The sequence below is a fragment of the Nilaparvata lugens genome, chromosome 7, assembly GCF_014356525.2.
Source record: "Nilaparvata lugens isolate BPH chromosome 7, ASM1435652v1, whole genome shotgun sequence".
In the NCBI taxonomy this organism is placed as follows: Eukaryota; Metazoa; Arthropoda; class Insecta; order Hemiptera; family Delphacidae; genus Nilaparvata; species Nilaparvata lugens.
The window spans coordinates 3,913,974-3,934,481 of NC_052510.1; the positions used below are offsets into that span (position 1 = coordinate 3,913,974).

The following is a 20,508-nucleotide window of genomic DNA, read 5'->3' on the forward strand; positions in this document are numbered from 1 at the left end:
CTACAGAAGTAGAGAGAGAGATTGATTGATTGATTGATATTTGCCTTTTCAAGACAGAGTTAGGACTCCTGGTTCTCTCTGTCACAGAAAGCGGGAGAGGGAGCGAGAGAGATTAACAGAATGAGATTGATTGATTGAGTACTTTATTTATGTAGATTACAATATATACTGGCTTACACACTTATATACATTAGCTTATAATACAGAAAAATTATAGATGAATTTACATAATATAGACTAAGAAAATAATTATGAACTGTATATGATATGAAAAAGCAGTTTGTAAATAATAACTATAGATAATAATTATATGTTATTCATCTACATAAATTGGCGGAGCTTTGGACATATCAATGTCCATTCTTCGGAAAGAATATTAAAAATATCCTCCCCACTAACTCTCTACCAAAACCAAAGGATAAAGATAAATCCAAAAGGATAAGAGATAATATGAATAAAATCATCCCAAAAACTTTTATATGCATACAAAAATATACTAAATTTCAACAAGGATACTTGAGAAATAGATCAACTGTATTAATAAGGTGACCTAAACTTGAGAAATAAACAAACACAGTTAAGAAAAATGTAGAAATTATTGTTTTTATTGCTCAAAACATCTTTCAATCCAAGCATTTTCGTCGATTTCATACTCTTTCAAAATCGATTGAAATTTCTCCAAAGTGCATTTTCCGCTACACCTCGGCATATCGACACTGATTGGTTCAGCTATTTCTTCACTGTTCTCAAATGATGTGGAGTTGTAGAGAACCAACTGTAAGTGAAAAAATGTACAATAAGTTAGTCCTCCTAGTTAATTGCCAAATACAATAAATATTTTCACAAATAAAAATAATCATTAAAATGCAATAGTTTTTGGCGTGACTGGAAAAAGAAGCCTTGAGCTCCTGCCACGAGTTCTAAAAATGAGAAATAATTTTTTTAATCTTATAACAGCAGTACAAATGAAACAATTCTGTTGATTGATAATTGATTACCGTAGGTAATTAAAAAGAGACATTGAAGCGAGAAGCGACATAACTGAAGTTGCAAAAACTCACTAATATTTATATATATTATATATATATATATACATTGAAGCTTCTGGAAAGTGAATGAAAATTGAGAACCGTAAGACATTAAAGCCTTAAATGATTCAAGAATTAAATAATAATGGAGATTCATTACCAGAATTATTACAATATCAGTAGTCCATTATAATTTCGATTTCAATGTATTGCCATATACTATAAAAATTATTGATTGATAATTGAATAATTAAGAGACATTGAAGATTCAATGACATAGCTTCATTAGAGCTTAAGAGACATCGTATTATTATTGAATAATTTTTATTCAATGAAAATTATTATCTAATTCATATTCTCAATATATGCAGCTCAATATAACATCTTGTGTCTTCGAAGACACATTATGTGAAGCGAAAATTGAATAGTATAGCCTATGGTTATACCATGTTTTGAATTTAAAATAAGGCTTTTTATAGAGTTGGATCTATAAACTGTATGATTTTTCTCATACCAATTAAAAATCACAATAAAATAATTGATATATTGCATTTATTCAAATGCCAATGAATGAATAATTATTGTTTAACGAAAATCCAAATTAAATGCTGTAAATCACCCCGTAAACTACTTATTGAAAACTAGCAGCCTACGTGTAGAGCGCTTTCGGATATTTGAATCCATTTTTAATACTCAGTGCTCAAAACGTGTGTAAATTACTAGTTTTTGATAACTTTTATTTGAAAACTTGACTGTAGTGTCATCAAAAATAGTTCAGGAACGAGTATACATATGAATGAATTTTATATGAATAGGTAATAAAATAAAAATGTACATTAGTTAAGGAATTTTGTTTTTGATCAATGATGCAGGTGGAGGAGGATGAGGAGGGAAAGCAGAAGGATATCCTCAACAACTACTGAATAGTGAGGTCCACGTTATAATGGCAGTGGAGAAAGATAGCAGAACAACGTTGCCGATCATCTGTCTTGTCAATACCTTCTATAGACAGTAGCTGAAACAGGTTTATTGATGTAATATTAACTGTTCATTCTCGTTCAAAATAAACAATTATATTTTATTAAGCAAGAAATTATACTTTTTAATAATTTCATAATGTTGAATGAAAAAGACTAACAAATTGTCAAAAAACCACAGATATATTGATACTTAGAAAGACCAGGTTCGGTTATTATTACACCATTGTCAATCTCTGATAAATTGAGAATCTCTGAGTTTATCAGAGATTGACAATGGTGTAATAACCGAAACCGGTCTTTCTAAGTATCATTAAATCTGTAGTTTTTTTGACAATTTCTCAGTCTTTTCCATTCAATATGAATAATTACCACAATATCAACTTTTCAACTACACAGAAAATTTCATAATGAATTTTAATGATTAGGATGGAATATTTTGTTGATTAGTTAATTATTCTACATTGTTAAAAGACGATCTGGCAACAGAGCAAAGCGAGAAAGAGATAACGCTATCTGCTTTGTTGAATGATAGACAAGGATAGCAATTAATACCCTTCCCCTGCCTGTATTCCTCAGACATTTAAGAAAATGGCTCATAGAAAATCCATTCTACTCTTTAGAGGAATTCAGGACAGGGGTAGGTAGAATAAATTACTAATGTCAACTATCACATGAAATAGTTAATTATAACGTAGCCCTATTTTGGGTGAACTATTGGAATGCTATTAATTGATATTGTTGTCTTTACTCATTTTAAGGATTTTTTATTATTGATTTCATTATGTATTTTGACCTAATTATGATTTTATCATGTATCGTAATTTCATAAAATATTTTTCCTACAGTTACCTTGAAAAGTGGCCATTCCTGCACTGATTACAGAACACAAAGAATCACTTTTCCGCTCTAGTGCAGGAAAAATTTTTCCTGCACTCCAGATTTGCAACATGGCAACACAAAATAGTTGGTGGGTTATATGGAGGATTAGTGCACGAAAACAAAAATTATGTTGGTAACAATGACTGTGGTTAGATTTAGATAAGAATCATTTCAATGGCTACCCTACATTTATGATAAGATCCCAATCTAGAAATCCAAAACAAGAATAATGTTTATCTAAATCATAATTAAATAATAACTTATCATCATTTAATAATAAATAATGTTTATTTTCTATTGACAGTGATAATTATTTCAACTATAAGCAATGAGAAATGTAGCAAACACACATTATGAAATTCGAATTTTCAGGTTAAATAATTATCGTTCAAAATCCATGTCAATAAAATTAATAAAATAACATTAGAATATACTACAATAAAATATTTCCTGTTGTCTATGTTATTTTATAAATATTTTTTAGTTTACTTATATTATTCTTCGGTAATTTAGTAAGTTAACCATGTCTAAATATCTGAATACTGTTTTTAGTTGGATGAAACAAAGTTAGGTACGATTCTTCCCGCTAGGTCGCGCGCTTGTCGGTTCAGCCATTCTGCAGTCATCCCAACCGGCTGTTGGTGTGTATTTTGAATGCGAATTTTTTGTTTTATCTGTATTTTTTCTGATTCTTGAATGAATAAAGATGAGAGCTTTCGCTGAGAATTTCCAACTTCAATTGGATTATTAATTTTTAAATGAATTAAGGTTGTTATTAATAACAGCATCACACACACAAACATTTGATGGATTTCAGCCATCATTTTATCCATAATTGCCCACTTCTCATATTCAATGGTAACTGTAGGAAAAATTAAATGTGAAATACGTGCGCAAAGTTCCTCTGCTGCACTCAAGAAACCATCCCGCCCTCGCCTACGGCTCGGGCATAAACGTTTCTTTCGGTGCAGCAAACTGTCACTTTGCGCATTTGTTGCACAAATAACTATTGTGACATAGCCTTATGTACTACTGTATCGCCAGGCTAAATAAATTGATTGATTAATAGATAACATTGCTAAACAAATACTGCCATTATAACGTGGACCTCACTATAGTTTTTAATAAAATTTATTCAAAAACTTGACTGTAGTGTCAAAAATGGTGCAGGAACAAATTATAGATATCATTGAATTCTGTGGAAATGGGTAATAAAAATCTATATTAGTTGAGGAATTTTGTTTTTGATCAATAATATGCAGGTGGATGATGATGATGAGGAAAAACAGAAGGATGTTCTCAACAACTAATAATTAATTGAAACTTTTTGTGTAGTTGAGAAGTTGATATTGTGGTAATTATTCATATTGCATGAGCGCGCAATGAATGATATGTTAAAACGTATCAATCACTGTTGTGAAGAGTAAGGGATGAGAGTGAATGTGAAGAAAACAAAAAGTATGGTGATCAGCAAGACTCCAAAGAAAGCAACAATCAACCTAGGATTGCATCACATTGAACAGGTGTCATCATTCAGGTACCTTTTGGGTGTATGATTAAAGAGGATATGCGATGTTATTTAGGAGTAAAAGTGAGAATTGCAAGAGCAAAGGAGGCATTCAGCAATATAAGAAGATTGGTGAGTAGCAAAATGCAAATAGAACTGCGGAAGAAGATGGCCAAGTGTTTTGTGTGGAGCGTGGCTCTCTATGGAGCGGAAACCTGGACTCTCAGAAAGCAGGAAGAGAAGAGATTGGAGGCCTTTGAAATGAGGGTGATTGATTGATTGAGTACTTTATTTATGTAGATTGCAATATATACTGTCTTATACACTTATATACAATAGCTTACAATACAGCAAAATTATAGATGAATTTACATGATATAGACTAAGAAAATAATTATTGAACTGTATATGATATGAAAAAGCAATTTGTAATATAATAACTATAGATAATAATTATATTGTTATGCATCTACATAAATTGGCGGAGCTTTGGACATTTGGAGCAGCTTTGGAGGTGTGGAGGAGGATGGAGAGGATCAGGTGGATGGATAAAGTGAGGAATGAGGAGGTACTGCGTAGAGTAGGAGAGGAAAGGAATATTACGGCAGTGATAAGGAGACGAAAGCGGAACTGGCTGGGACACTTGCTGAGGCATGGCGGACTACTTGTGGAGACAATGGAAGGGACTGTGCAAGGAGGGAGGGTGCTGGGACGAAAAAGAGTGAAGTTGGTGGATGATATCAGGGAGGAGGGAAAGTACTCCAAGATGAAGAGAATTGCACAGGACAGAGAGGAATGGAGAAGGAGGAATCATGTTTAGACCTGCCCTAGGGCAGAACACCAGTAATAATATTCATATTGAATGACAATTTCAATAAGAATTTGACAATTTCTTAGTCTGTTTCATTCAATTAATTAAAACTATATTTTAATTGATAATGACAATGTCAATAAGAATTTGACAATTTCTTAGTCTTTTTCATTCAATTAATTGAAACTATATTTTAAATTGATAAATAATTCATTAAACTGATAATTAAAACAACTAATAACAATACCTTGACTTCATGCGATCTGTGAGCTTTATGGACTTCGAAAATAAGCACCGTTGCTGGAGGAATGATGTCAACGTGCTTGAAACCGACCACTGTGAGTAGACTGAGCAAAGTGTAGTCATGTCCACTATGTATCAGGAACTTCTCCGAAGCATTGCCTGATGATCTCTGAGTCAGCCAGTTGTTGAAATAGTGGATCAACAGACCTGTAATTCCAAATCGCACCGTACAACAAATCAATCTCCTTCCATACCTTCTTCAAATATGTATGAACTAGTAGTTCTGTGAACAGTAGACCTCGCGCAGTTATAACGACGTCCCAAACCATAAGCTCATCCACACTGATACACTATTTATTTGATCAGATCATGCTTACACAAGATTTAATTATCATATATAAGGCTTTCCGGAATCTAGTGCGAGAAAACCAGAAGACATCTATTATAGGCACCCAGACGAGCTGTTATAAGTTCTTTGCATCCTATTTAATGGTGCATAAAAATTGCATTCAATGAGGCATGCGTCATGGCATGCAATTTATAGTCAACTCGACAGCTGATTTATGATGAATAAATATATAGTCTGATTTTTACTTTCCTTGCCCTACTACCATAGGTAAGGAAAGTATTGCTTTCCAAAAAAATTAAGGTACCCTAATTTCAAGTTTTCTATACGTTTCAAGGTCCCCTGAGTCCAAAAACATGATTTTTGGGTGTTGGTCTGTGTGTGTGTGTGTGTGTGTGTGTGTGTGTGTGGTGTGTGTGGTGTGTGTGTGGTGTTGGGTGTGTGTATGTGTGTATGTGTGTATGTCTGTGAACACGATAACTCCATTCCTAATTAACCGATTGACTTGAATTTTAAACTTAAGGTCCTTATACCATGAGGTCCGACAATAAGAAATTCAATAAAATTCAATTCAAGATGGCGGAAAAAATGGCGGATAATTACTAAAAAACCATGTTTTTCACGGTTTTCTCGAGAACGGCTCTAACGATTTTCTTCAAATTTATACCATAGATAGCTATCCATAAGCCCTATCAACTGGCATGAGTCTCATTTCTGGGAGAATTTCAGGAGCTCCGTAATATTCATGAGAAAAATGGCGGATAATGACCAAAAAACCATGTTTTTCACGGTTTTCTCGAAAACGGCTCTAACGATTTTCTTCAAATTTATACCATTGATAGCTATTCATAAGCCCTATCAACTGGCATGAGTCTCATTTCTGAGAAAATTTCAGGAGCTCCGTAATATTCATGAGAAAAATGGCGGATAATGACTAAAAAACCATGTTTTTGACGGTTTTCTCGAAAACGGCTCTAACGATATTCTTCAAATTTTTACCATGGATAGCTATTCATAAGCCCTATCAACTGGCATGAGTCTTTTTCCTGGGAAACTAATGGGTGGTCCACCCCATCCTTGAGAAATGGACTTTGTGACCTCCTTCTCGTGCATGAGGTAGGTGGGTAGAGCAGTTTATAAAAAGAACACAGTCATAGTCAAGATATTTCATCTGTAGAACAGCTGTTTTGACGACTTTTAAAAAAATCATCGAATTTCACAATTTACACAAAGGAAAAAGTACTCTGAAAACAATTATAATATACCCACATACAAATAGTATAAATAGTATAAATCGTAGTTGCAAATATGTTGCCTCCAATTGTCATTGTTATTCCCCTAAATTATTCTCGTTTGAGGATGAGGCTTGCAGTTCAATGAGCAAGGTAAGTTGTGTGAGTGTACCACACCAGATTTTTACTCTTATATTGGCGTATGAAGCAAGCCTTACTGCTGACTGGGAAGGAGGCTCCTTTTTCCTTTCATATTATCCTTGAAATGCAAAATTTCCAAAAACCTTGTATATACGTCGACGCGCAATTAAAAAAGGAACATACCTGTCAAATTTCATGAAAATCTATTACCGCGTTTCGCCGTAAATGCGCAACATATAAACATTTTAAACATTAAGAGAAATGCCAAACCGTCGACTTGAATCTTAGACATCACTTCGCTCGGTCAAATATCATATATTGAAAAACATGAAAAAAACATTTGAAAAATTACAAATACAATATAAAAGGTACAGAGATAATAAGAAAACATGAACAAAGATTATAATTGAAGTTGCTTTCCATGACGAACACTATATAATAACTTTGTTGAAGTTCTGACACTGCGTTAACTATTTACTAGTAACACAGTGTCAGAACTTCAACAAAGTTAAAAGATTATAATAAAATGTAGGCTAATAAATATGAGAGTTTAATATCGAAAAAATAAAGGGCTTTTCAAATATATTTTCAATACACTCTCTTATATCAATTTATATTTTTGATAAATGAATATTTCATATTTTAGTTATAATAATGTCAAATATTACTTCTATGTTTAGTTTTGTAGCATCTCAATTTGAAAATCTACTTTGTGAAAATATTTGAGGACTGAAAATTCTGTATATTGAAGAACTACAAGACTCAACCTATTCCGGACTATGTGTTATCTAAATTTGGGAGAGGAATAGCACAAATAAGGTTACCTTATTTTTCCTCTCCATATCATTTTGATAATGTATTTATTGTATAAATGGATAAAGAATGAATAAAACTGAAGATGGTAAATAATATTTGAAGACAAACGAAGAAGACGTTTTTGATTCTGTTTGAATTATCTGAATTTGTTTAAATTATTAAAACTATAATAAATTGATCGATATAAATGAAAAATGATAGCCCTTCAAGCTATCAAAATGAAAAAGTTTTCTTAGGAAAACATTTTTTCCGATCATTACTTTTTGAGATATTGAGCGCCTGAAGTTTGAATTTTTGGGACAGAACATTTCAAATTCGGTACGGTAAGAGATAAATCAATGAGATTTTAAGGATGGATTCTTCATGGTATTGTTGTTCTAGTAAAACAAAAATCTTCTGAAAATATCAATTTTTGAAAAAGGTATTCAATTTACCAAAAGTAACCAAAAAACTAAACTAAAAGTCATTTTTGGTTATTTTTAGTAAATTGAATAACTATCTTGAAAATTGATATTTTCAGAAAATTTTTGTTCCACTATATCAACAATACCATGAAGAATCTATCCTCTAAATCTTACGGATTTATCTCTTACCGAATTTGAAATGTTCTGTCCCAAAAATTTAAACTTTAGGCGCTCTTATCTCAAAAAGTAGGTACACCTAATAATCAGAAAAAAATGATTTTCTGAGAAAACTTTTTAATTTTGATAGCTTGATGATATACAAATCGAAAAACTTTGAAAAATATCACGAGTAAAAAGTTTATTTTTAGCCTTTGCACAGTCTTAAGAATCTTATTATGCCAAATTCCAAAAGTTGATCAGTTCAGTAGTTCAGATGTGATGATGCGTCAAACATGAATTCATTACATTTTTATAAGCCATTTGAACTTGTTTGAATTATTGAAATTATAATAAATTGATCAATAGAAATGAAAAGTAGGCCTTCAACCATCCTCGGTAAATTAAGAATTCAGTACAGACAGGATTTACTCTGATGTACAGTATAAGAGGAGCTGTGGTTTATAACTGCGCGAGGTCTACTGTTCACAGAACTATTAGTAAATAGTCCTTATATCAATAAACTCCAGCTTACTTCCTCATATAACCTACACAATGGAAGTTATTTTTAGAAAAAACATACCTTCAATGAAAGTTGTAGCTCTTGGGGATGAAGCGACAACTGAATGCATGATGTTCTCAATTTCGTTGTTCAATTTATTTGTCACATTTTTTGTCGCCCAATCTGGTAACGATAGACCTTCCTCCGCCTGAAATATAGAATTTATCAATAAAACTTAATACTTAGCAGCTTAAATCATTCATGAAAATACAAATACATTCCTAAAAGAAAAGCACTCTCATCCGATTTTTGTAGTAAAGAATCTCCAAGTGTGCAGAATTTTTCTGTGATCTATCCTATATTATATTAAGCGAGCAATTTCTTTATATTTATATGGTTATGTGGTTATATGGTTATAGCTGTGCCTAGTGGAAAGTTGTGTGTATGTTTTTGGCTTCAAAATTTTCTGAAATAATTTAATTTATTCAAAGTGCGGTGATATTTAGTGCAATATTCGATATAATTTGGTATTTTGATCATTCTCAATATTCAAAAATTTTAGCTCATATATATTTTTGGACAGAACTTTGAACTTAACTTTCCTCAGTAGGAACATAACCGATTTTTTCGGACATTTTATCATTTATCAAAATTTGGGAACAGAAAAGTTTTGGGCTATGCCTGTTGTTCTATCCCGATCATATTTATATGATTTGTAATCGTATCAAAAATTGAATAAATAAAATAAGGGTATATATTTATTTATGTTCAACGGATCTCGAAAACGGCTCTAACGATTTTCAAGAAATTTGGAACAAAGTAGGTTTTTGATATGAAGATTCGATTGCACTAGGTCTCAACCCTTGGATAACTCGCTGAAGGACATTAAAAGGATAAATACGTCCTTGGAAAAAAAGGCTGGAAATTTTGTCGTCTAGCTGTCGATACCGTAAAGGAAGAGAGTGAACGAATGCATGTGTGTAGGATCACGAGAAGAAAAATTCTGCAAGGGAAAATTATTTTCGTTTATATTTCTTTTTTTTAGAAACTAGATGCTGTTAGTGATACATAGCCTATTAACAAAATATTGTAGCAAACATAGTATATCATTCTAAATAGAATTCATAGTATATCTACTTGTAATTAATGATGTGTTTGTTTATTGAAGTGTGAATAAATTGTTATTTTGATGAGTGATAGTAGCTTAACCTTGATTTGTATTTGGACAGTATTATAAATCTGAAAAGGGACAGCTTGGACATAAGCCTGTTTTGCCTCCTCATATAACTGTTAAAATAATTGTACGACTGATTAGATGAATAAATAGTTATTACCTACAAATTCAATTTTTCGTTACAAATTTTCTATGCTTTTACACTCCAGAGCAAAGCTCGGTCCCCCGATATTGATAATATAAAGAAGGGCACAGGGGAAAAACAAACTATATTCTTAACTTAGTAGTAGGAGAAAGAGAAGGAAAAGGAGAAGGAGAAGGAGAAAGAGAAGAAGAAATAGAAGTAGAAGGAGATGGAGATGGGGATGGAGAAGTAGAAGGAGAAGCAGAAGCAGAAGGAGAAGCAGAAGGAGTAGCAGAAGGAAAATGAGAAGAAGAAGAAGAGGAAGAAGAAGAAGAAGAAGAAGAAGAAGAAGAAGAAGAAGAAGAAGAAGAGAAGAAAGAAGAAGAAGAAGAAGAAGAATCTACTTACAGAGCACTTTAGGACATCCCAAATAATCAGCATATCATGTGGATCATGAATGACTAGTCCAGTTCTATCATACAGAAACTTAACAAAGTCCTTTTCCCTCTGAAGATAGGCGTCGAATTGGAGATCAGTGAACTGTTCCGAACTATATTTCGGGCATATTTTTTCATCAGCCGCTATCTGAAAAATAATTAATAAATTATTAATAATAAAAGAGAAGAAATTATTATTTAAACCCTAGGATTTGAAATACTATTAGTATCTATATCGTCTATATATATATATATATATATATATATATATAATATATATATAATATATATATAATATATATATATATACAAAAGCGAAATGGCACTCATTCACTGACTGACTCACTCACTCACTCACTCGCAGAACTAAAAATCTACTGGACCAAAAACGTTCAAATTTGGTAGGTATGTTCAGTTGGCCCTTTAGAAGCGCACTAAGAAATCTTTTGGCGATATTTTAACTCTAAGGGTGGTTTTTAAGGGTTTAAAGTTCTTTTAGCATGTATATTCTTCTTATTCCAATATCTTAAAATTATAATTGAAATGTCCATACCATATGTTAATATAGAACTATAATCTAGAGAGAGTACCTCTTCGAAACAGTTGTACTGGTAACTAAATCAATAATTTTGTCAGGTTGGCATTAAGTTGAGTTGACTTTGTTAGGTTGGCACCAAGTTGAAGATTGAAATGCATTCATCCAGGACCTCCTGAATACCAATTTATCCAATTTAGCCAAAATTAACGTTTTCTCAGCTTTTCTGCGTTTCCTCAAGTTTTTCAATAATTTATTGATGGAAATATATTAAAAAAATTCAGTACACAGGTTTAGCTGAGGTGGAAGAATTTTGTTCGCCTAAGATACACCGATATAGTGTTACAAGTGTTACAAATTGACATAATACGTTCAAATTCGGTACAGAGATTCCGCTGAGGTCTACATGCAGGCGAGCGAAGCGAGCCCGCTGATCTAATTTTTGGACGATCCAGTCGGGGGTCCAGGGGGGCGGAGCCCCCTGGCTACACGGATGTGGCGAGCGAAGCGATTCTGACCGCTAGTCTTATATCAAATCAATATAATACGATACGGTATCATAGAGGAAAGAAACCGCAAGCTTATGCATGCATACACCATTTAAAGATATGCATAGAACACTCTTTAATGCTTTTTCCCATCACGGAGTGTTTCTATTGAATATTTTTTTATGAAATAGAACTACTACAGAGAGGTCCACGTTATAATGGCAGTAGTGTTTGATTAGCAATGGTATTCCTATCTTTGTCTATCATTCAACAAAGCGGATAGCACTATCTCTTTCTCGCTTTGCTCTGTTGCCAGATCGTCTTTTAACAATGTAGAATAAATAATTAACAAAATATTTCATCTCAATTATGAGAATTCATTATGAAATAATTGAAAAATATCATTTCTTGCTTAACACTCTAACCGAAACATGCGATCAGAACTGACCTAAACCGAAACATCCGGTCTCACAGACCGGGTCTTGCTTAAAGTGTTATATTTGATATATTTTCTACTAAATATGAATTTCAATATTTTTCATTGGTAAATTTCAATTATAGTAAAGTATAATGTATATTATTCAGTTGCAAATTAAGTGATGGAATAGAAAAAAAATTTGAAACATTGATATGTAAAAAATGTATAATGTTCGATGTAAGAAAACACACAATACAAAAATCCGTGTAAGATATATACTATCAGTTACTACTCAGAACAATAATCATGGAGAAATATTTCATCAATATAGGCTTAATAGCAAAACTGAAAGGTAATCATTGAAAATAATAATGTTTTCCATTGTTATCAAGAAACTTGTTTGAGCGAACGTTTTAAGCCTCCAGTTATTTTATTAGCAAGAAAAGTTCATAAATAACATAGTGGTCGGAATCATCTATTTCGTCAAGTGGATTTTTATTTTGTGACACTTGATTGTGAAGCATCCTATTGATACAACTTCCAAAGGCTGGGGCTTGTATGGTTGGTAACTCATCCATTGTCATCAATTTTCCTAAACCAACGTTTTCTAAATTACAAAAATTAGTTTTTCAAATAAAACATGTCAATAAAATACCGAAATAATGAAGAGAAAAACATTAAAAAAAATGAATGCTAAAAATATCTGCTAGTCGAAACATCCGGTATTCTAGACCGGTAAAAAATAAACGTTATCCGAAAGATCCGGTAGCTGAGACCGGTACGTTTCCAATAGATTGATGTTTACTTGATAACCTTGAGTTGGGGACTGATGAGCATTGTTGGAGAATGTTGAGGAATAGTGGGGGAGGAGGTATTAGAGCGGGCAGCAATTGATTCACAATTTTACCACTATAATTATAGAAAAAATAATTTTGCCTCTGGTCTCACAGACCGGTGTTTCGGTTTAAGTGTTAATAAAATATATTTGATTATTTTAAACGAGAATGAACCGTTAATATTATATCAATAGCCTGTATCAGCTACCGTCAAGAAGGCATTGACAAGACAGTGAGGATCGGCAACGTTGTTCTCCTATCTTTCTCCACTGCCATTTTAACATGGACCTCTCTATAGCAATCAAATTTCTTCAATAGGAATTATTTAATGAGAATTGAAGAAATTCGACTGCTTGGTTTCGCCAATCATTTTCTTTTGGGGTTCTGTATCGAAATCATATGTATCAAATGACAAGTTCTCATTTGAAAAACTGAAGTTGATTCAAAATGGAGCCGGACTCGAAATGATCCATATGACGGATTCAATATGGTGGACAAAAGTTTTGAAGCGGCAGAAAGTGTTTTTTTTTCAATTGAGATAGGATCCCCATGGAACCTATAACTCACTGTCATATCATACATGTGAAATATTTAGCTGTTTCCGTAATAATTCTCACCAACTCTGTATAATATTTTAAGTTGCGGATTTCAGAGATCAATAGGCTACTACAACAGTTCATGAGCGAGTTCTTCAACCCAGGGGGTCACTAGTTATACTAGTAGTTCTGTGAACAGTAGACCTCACGCAGTTTTCTCATCCACAAGGATCTCGTGTCACCTGTTCACTGGCTTCTCCAGACATCTGTGTGATGCATGCAATGAATAATCCACTTGTCAGCTGATTGATTATAAATAATTCTATAGTCTGATTAATCCTATCCTCAGAGTATAATGATATAAATACAGTATAGTGATATCGGAGTATGGAGGAAATTCCTTTTCCTTTCATACTATCTGTGGCGATTCATCTGATTGCCACCTGTGATGTTTTCAACTAAAGTGCGAGATAAATTACTTTTAACCACGGCTCTTTCTCGAAGACGGAGAGGTCCGATGCTCTATCCTCCACTAATCACTCCCAGTACCTAGCAGCATTCTCCTTCTTTTGTGTCTGAGTGAGAGAGCTTTGTAACGCGACGCGGCAACACTCCCCTCCATCAATTTCTGGCAATGTTCCAAGTAGTGTACTGGTCAGCAGGTATATTGGTCTGTGTATGTTACAGAGGTGTGTTCATCACAAGAACATGAAGCAAAATGACATGGCGCATCCAATTGTGCGCAGGATGTCCGTCTGTGTCTATGCTACAAACTGTGGAGGGAGAAATGGGTTTCTCCTCTTCATGTTAAAAGTAATTTATCTCGCACTTTAGCATAGTTTGTTTATCACTTGTAACAGTTTTATTTTCATATTTGTCAAAAGTTCAATTCTGTCATTCAACATTAAAATTAATTCATCATTCATTTAGTTCCATTTAATCAATTTCAACATATAGGAATCATATTAAATTCCTATATTGGTGACCCCGACGTGATTGAGAAGCGACTTGCTTTTGTAAGTCGGCAATCGCCTTTAGTAACTCATTTTCCGCACTTTTTCCATGAAATGCTGCATTTGACTGAAAAATTAGATGTGTAGGTATAATCCCACTAACCTTGTCAGCCAGTTCGGCTTGTTTATCAAGCGCCAAGTCCGGTTGCGATGCGAGAATAGTTTGAACATTTGGCAGAAGGCGAGGAAGCCATAATTGACGCAACAAATTGTCTTGTATGCCGGTCGCATTCGCCAGAGAGCGGAGATGGCGAAGAAATTGTGACGGTTTGCGGTCGCCGAGCTCCTCCGTACTGATGAGCTGTCGAATGCGTTGCTCCTCGGACGCAGATAAACGTTCAATAATCTTGCCGCGCAAGAACGTATATGGGTTGAGCGGCGGAGGGTTCGCAATAACGTCCTCAACTTCGGCTGCCGTGCGTTGGTCCAATTGAGACACAACAAGATGGAATTTGGTTATCTCATTTACGATGTTGGCCAGTGTGAACTGGGATTCTGCCTGAAGGAACCATAAACGAGGTTTGTCCAACCAAAATGGTGGCAACTTTATAGATACCCGATGTACTTCGTAGTTTTGAATGGGTTGCTGCAACTGTGCATCACGTTCACGCAGATCCGCAATTTGTTCAATCCATCATGACTCAAGAATATTTGTGAAAATTCTTGTTTTTCAATCGTCGGGGTCACCAATATAGGAATTTTATATATCCTTAAAATGTTGAATTTTAAAAAACCTTGTGTATACATCGACGCGCAGTTAAAAAACGAATATATCTGCGAAATCTCATAGAATTCTATCAACGCGTTTGACCGTAAATGCGTTAGCCTACATACATACCGACAGACGAAAGAAAATCTGAGATAAATAGACCTCACTTCGTTTGGTTAACAACTATAGATGAATAAGATTTTGTAATCGATAACGTAATATTCTTACATGAGTTTTATCAAAGTTGTCAGTCAATATGTTGACCGGTTGCCAGTTGCCAGGTTGACTCAGATCGGGAGGGAACATTCCGCTCAGGAGTATCTCCAAACTCATTCGGGTCCGAGATCTGTTCGTGGTTCGAATCAAGAAGTCTTGCTGGCGGAATGTGTTGTTGAAAAAGTTCCCATAACGCTCTCGAAGTGCCTGTCCTCGTTTCAACATCTGCGATTTGCCTCTCTGTAACAAGATTGAAAATTGAAAATTATTATAATTAATTATTCTAATAATACAAGATTAAAATAAAAGGCTTCTTATACAGAGTGTCCCACAAAAGTAGTAACAGCCGAAGCTAGCCCATAGATTCTACATGAAATTTGTAACAGAAAATGTTTTTGCTTTGAGAAAAAACGACTAGCAGTCAGATATTTTACAATAAATGAATTAATCACTCACTGAGACAACGAGATCTTGGTAGACAACCAAGAAGATGGCGGACCTGCCGAAAGATCTCGTCACAGTGAGTGATTAATTCATTTTTTGTAAAATATCTGACTGCTAGTCTTTTTTCTAAAAGCAAAAAGTGATTTAATAATAAGCAGTTCGTGATGGAAAACAACATTGAAGAAGAAAATGTTTATAGACTACAGATGGAATTAAATTAGAGATTGCATTTGTTCAAATGCTAATTAATGTATAATTATTATTCAACGAAAATCCTAATTGAATGCTGTAAATCACCCTGAAGACGTCTTCTAGTGCAAATATTGACAACAGGGTTAACAGCTAGATAGAACTTCGATGAGAGCTACTATCCAAAAATTATATTTGCCAGCCGGGAATCGAACCCGGTACCTCCTAATTGCTAGTCAGGAATGTTTACTCTTACACCAAACTGATAATCTCTGGATAGCAGCGCTCATTTCATATGAAGCCATAGCGATCAACTAGTCTAAAAAATGCAATCTCTTATTTAATTACATCTGTAGACTGGTTGGCCGCTATGGCTTTGTATAAAATGAGCGCTGTTATCCAGAGATTGTCAGTTTGGTGTAAGGGAAGCATTCCTGACTAGCAAGGTACCCGGTTCGATTCCTGGGCTGGCAAATAATTTTTGGATAGTAGCTCTCATCGAATTTCCATCTAGCTGTTAAACCCTGTTGTCAATATTTGCAATAGCAGAATTCTTTGGGGTGATTTACAGCATTTAATTAGGATTTTCGTTGAATAATAATGTTTATAGTCTGTACAAAATTACTTCTGACTTGGGAGGAATATGCGGCGGAGAGAAATGGAGGGAGATCAGCCAATTACAGTGATAAATAGAGTCATAGGTAGAAGCGCAGTTGCCAATTTGTCGATTAGAGTCAGTCAGACAGAACTTCGCATGATCACATGAACAGTCACTAGAAGTTGGAGATCGCTGGCCGCTTCAAAACGGCAACATCGCGCCTCTGTATCCCTCCCGCTGTATGCTTTCTCTGCTGCGCATGTCCATCTCAAGTAAGAAGTAATTTTGTACAGAGTATAGTAAAATTTTCTTATTAGTTCTCATGTGATCACGATTTGAATAATTGAATTTGATAACGATTAAAATTTAATAGGCTTTTGTGCGACCGGGGAGCTTGGTGTGTTTTTGGCTCGCTTTTGCCACTTGAGTTGATTATGGAGAAATAATGTCATGTTGACTTGGTTTTTCTTTGAATTCAAGAATGATTTATTTTTATTAAATAACCTCACCGATGTTAGCACTTTCCGTCCGTCGGGCCATTGAGATGTGTCGGTTGGAAAAGTCGAGACTGGAGACCGTGAACCATGTCGAAATGCCTGCATAACAAATTAATATGAATAAATACCCAAAATAAACCAGTATAATTATTTTTTAATATATGAATAAATTCAGGGATACTTTCTTGTATTTATAAAATATAATTATAGTACCCTTTAAAATTGATAAAATAATAAAACAAGAATACGAATTGTAACGTAACTACTAGTTTCACTATAATTATGTTAATAATACAATTGAATCAATGAAAAAAGGTAGGCCTAAAATAATGAGATGATATTACAACTTGAGGTTTTTTAGTCAAATTCTACTTTGATTTTTCTAAGTCTTGTAGATTTTGACTGTTTTTGAATTTTAAAAAGATTAAGTATAAGTAGTGATGATTTTAATATTGTAAAATGTATACTATACATGAAGAGTAGACTATACTTTTATAATAATTGATAATTTAACACTTTTATCAGAGATATTGTGGAACTTCTCCATATTAAGATAAAGAAAGGAAAAAAAAAGAAAAAAAAGATGTTGTCGAATTCCACTATAACATTTTTATTCACCAAAACTAGTTTTCGTTGCCTATGGCAACATCTTCAGTGGCAACTGAAGCTGATATTTAAAATATGGTTGCCATAGGCAACGAAAACTAGTTTTGGTGAATAAAAATGTTATAGTGGAATTCGACAACATCTTTTTTTTCCTTTCTTTATCTTAATAATTGAAAATTTCAATTTATAGTATATTCTCTAACTTCTTTACAACTTGTAGATCTAGTAAATTCTATGCAACTATTAATAAAGCTAACAAGAATAGAGCTTACGGTCTTCTGGAAGCTTGAAGCAGATGCTATAAGGAGCTATTCATTATTATTTTAGTAGGGTATTCAAAATAAGCAGTCTCTGTCTTTAAAAATCATGTATCATTTCATTTATCAATAATGAATATAAATATATTAGTTGACTTGTATCACGATAAACTAAATACTTGACCAACTATACTGTGGTATTGTGATATAAGTGATTATACTATTTCTATTATAACATTATAGGCTACTGCTTTGTGACTATTAATAAATGAGCATAATAGTTTTCTTCAAATTACCAGAAAGTATTCATCTAATTTCAAACTGTACAATTTATAATTTCTGAATGGATAATATTGACTCACGTATTCTCTAATGAACTGAATGCTAATAAGAGCCTATTCAACTTACAATGATTGCGAACTCCAAAGATCTGGGAGCTTCATAGCTCTTCAGGGCATCTGCAGAATCATGAACGCAAATAATGTAGATAATCACAATACTAGCTGTGATTGTGAAAAAGTTGAGAAATATGTACAGCTTGCTGTGAGGTACCTTTCCCTCTTCTTCCATTGTAATTAATGGAAAAATATATATTTTTTCAAGTAATTCAGTGAATCTTCAAGTTGACAAGTCTTGACTATACCCACATAAATTAGTTTGAAAACCAAATATTAACATAAATATCGCAATAACTGAGGCAATATAATATTAGGTATTTTAAAACAAAAAATCACTACTGTTTAATAGAGCACTCTCGTTCACAACACACTGATAAAAACTACACCACGAAATGTTCAAGAAGTTAATAATAACAATATTATATTCGATGCCGGATCTTATATAACACTTTCTCTACATCAACTTATCTTGTATTGGAATAAAAACTTTGAAAAAATACTAAGAAATCAGTTTTTTAGTTGTTGACAATAATTATAATAGTATTTTGAACAGAAATATCACTGTTCAATAGAGCACTCTCATCCACAACACTCTAATTAAAACTGAAACCAGAAATGTTCAAGAAATAAATAATAAAAATTATTTTCGATGCCGGATCTTATGTAACACTTCCTCTACATCAATATTTATCTTGAATTGGAATAAAAAACTTTAAAAATTTACTAAGAAATCAGTTTTTTAGTTCTTGACGACGATAATTATAATAATATTTTGAAGAGAAATATCACTGTTTAATAGAGCACTCTCGTTCACAACACACTGATAGAAAATACAGCACGAAATGTTCAAGAAGTTATAATAATAAAAATTATATAACTTAACACTTATATAAAAAATAAATTATAACACTTCCTCTACATCAATATTTATCTTGAATTGGAATAAAAAACTTAAAAATTTACGAAGAAATCCGTTTTTTTAGTTGATATATAATGATTGTTCACACACTTAAACAGATTTCTATTTGGCATCGACTAATGCTGTTATTTGAATTGAAAGATTGTAAAGCTGCGTTTACACCAAAGTTATTAACAAAATGTTAAGCTGCGTTTGTTAAGATCTAACAAAATGTTAATAACTTAATCCTTATAGATTCTATTAGATTGAACGGAGCTTGACAAATACACATATGTTCATCATGTGTATGATAAGTTATGTTCAATCTAATAGAATCTATAAGGATTAAGTTATTAACATTTTGTTAATAACTTTGGTGTAAACGCAGCCTAACAATATAGTTTTTTCAAGAGAATTATCATTATTGTAACTCCTCTATAACACAGTTTCCAAACTTTTATCTAAAACCCAAAATCATATAATTATCACTGTCGTTGTAAGTACTGAAGCAACTGAATCAATACTATTAAGAATAGTATAAAGAAATCAACAAACTCAAGTGAAAACACTATTAAATTTGTCACCAGTTTTGCTGGAAGAAAACCCACTAATGATGCGGACTACACTACACACTATTATTCAACTGGTATTTCTATTAATGTGATTCAAGTGAGCTTGATTGTTCTGATATCTTTTCCATTCAGAGAAATAAGATGATAAATATTGAGAATGAGGTCAGAGGTCATGTTAATTTGAGTTACGGTTTGAATTCAAAGGAATCATTAGGCTACTGATAGTAATAATAATTATAGTCCATAGAATAAGTGGTTGTATATATTAATTGACGTTTTATTCTATAGTGAGGTCCACGCTATATTGGCAGTGGAGAAAGATAGGAGATGATCGTTGCCGATCCTCTGTCTTGCCAATGCCTTCTATAGACGGTAGCTGATACAGGTTTATTGATGTAGTAATATTAATTGTCCATTCTCGTTTAAAATAATCAATTATATTTTATTCGTCAAGAAATAATATTTTTCAATAAATTCATAATTAAGATGAAATATTTTGTTAATTAAATTAATTCTAC

At 33.0% G+C, this 20,508-nt stretch overlaps 1 protein-coding gene across 3 annotated transcripts; it reads right to left on the reverse strand.

The window, feature by feature from the left end:
- Positions 1-577: 577 nt before the first annotated feature.
- On the reverse strand, positions 578-20,075 carry LOC111055954 (prostatic acid phosphatase). Of its 3 annotated transcripts, none has more exons than XM_039433463.1 (8): positions 20,003-20,075; positions 18,531-18,900; positions 17,272-17,358; positions 15,544-15,771; positions 10,752-10,928; positions 9,127-9,253; positions 5,453-5,655; positions 578-775 (listed from the first exon to the last, which is right to left on the reverse strand). In XM_039433463.1, the coding sequence occupies exons 2-8, from the start codon at positions 18,690-18,692 to the stop codon at positions 605-607; spliced, it is 1,155 nt and encodes a 384-aa protein (XP_039289397.1). In that variant the 5' UTR covers positions 18,693-18,900; positions 20,003-20,075; the 3' UTR covers positions 578-604. The 3 variants fall into 3 exon arrangements, with proteins under 3 accessions (XP_039289397.1, XP_039289395.1, XP_039289396.1); XM_039433461.1 differs by having other exon boundaries at positions 18,531-19,589; XM_039433462.1 differs by having other exon boundaries at positions 18,531-19,340; positions 20,003-20,064.
- Between the last annotated feature and the right edge of the window lie 433 nt (positions 20,076-20,508).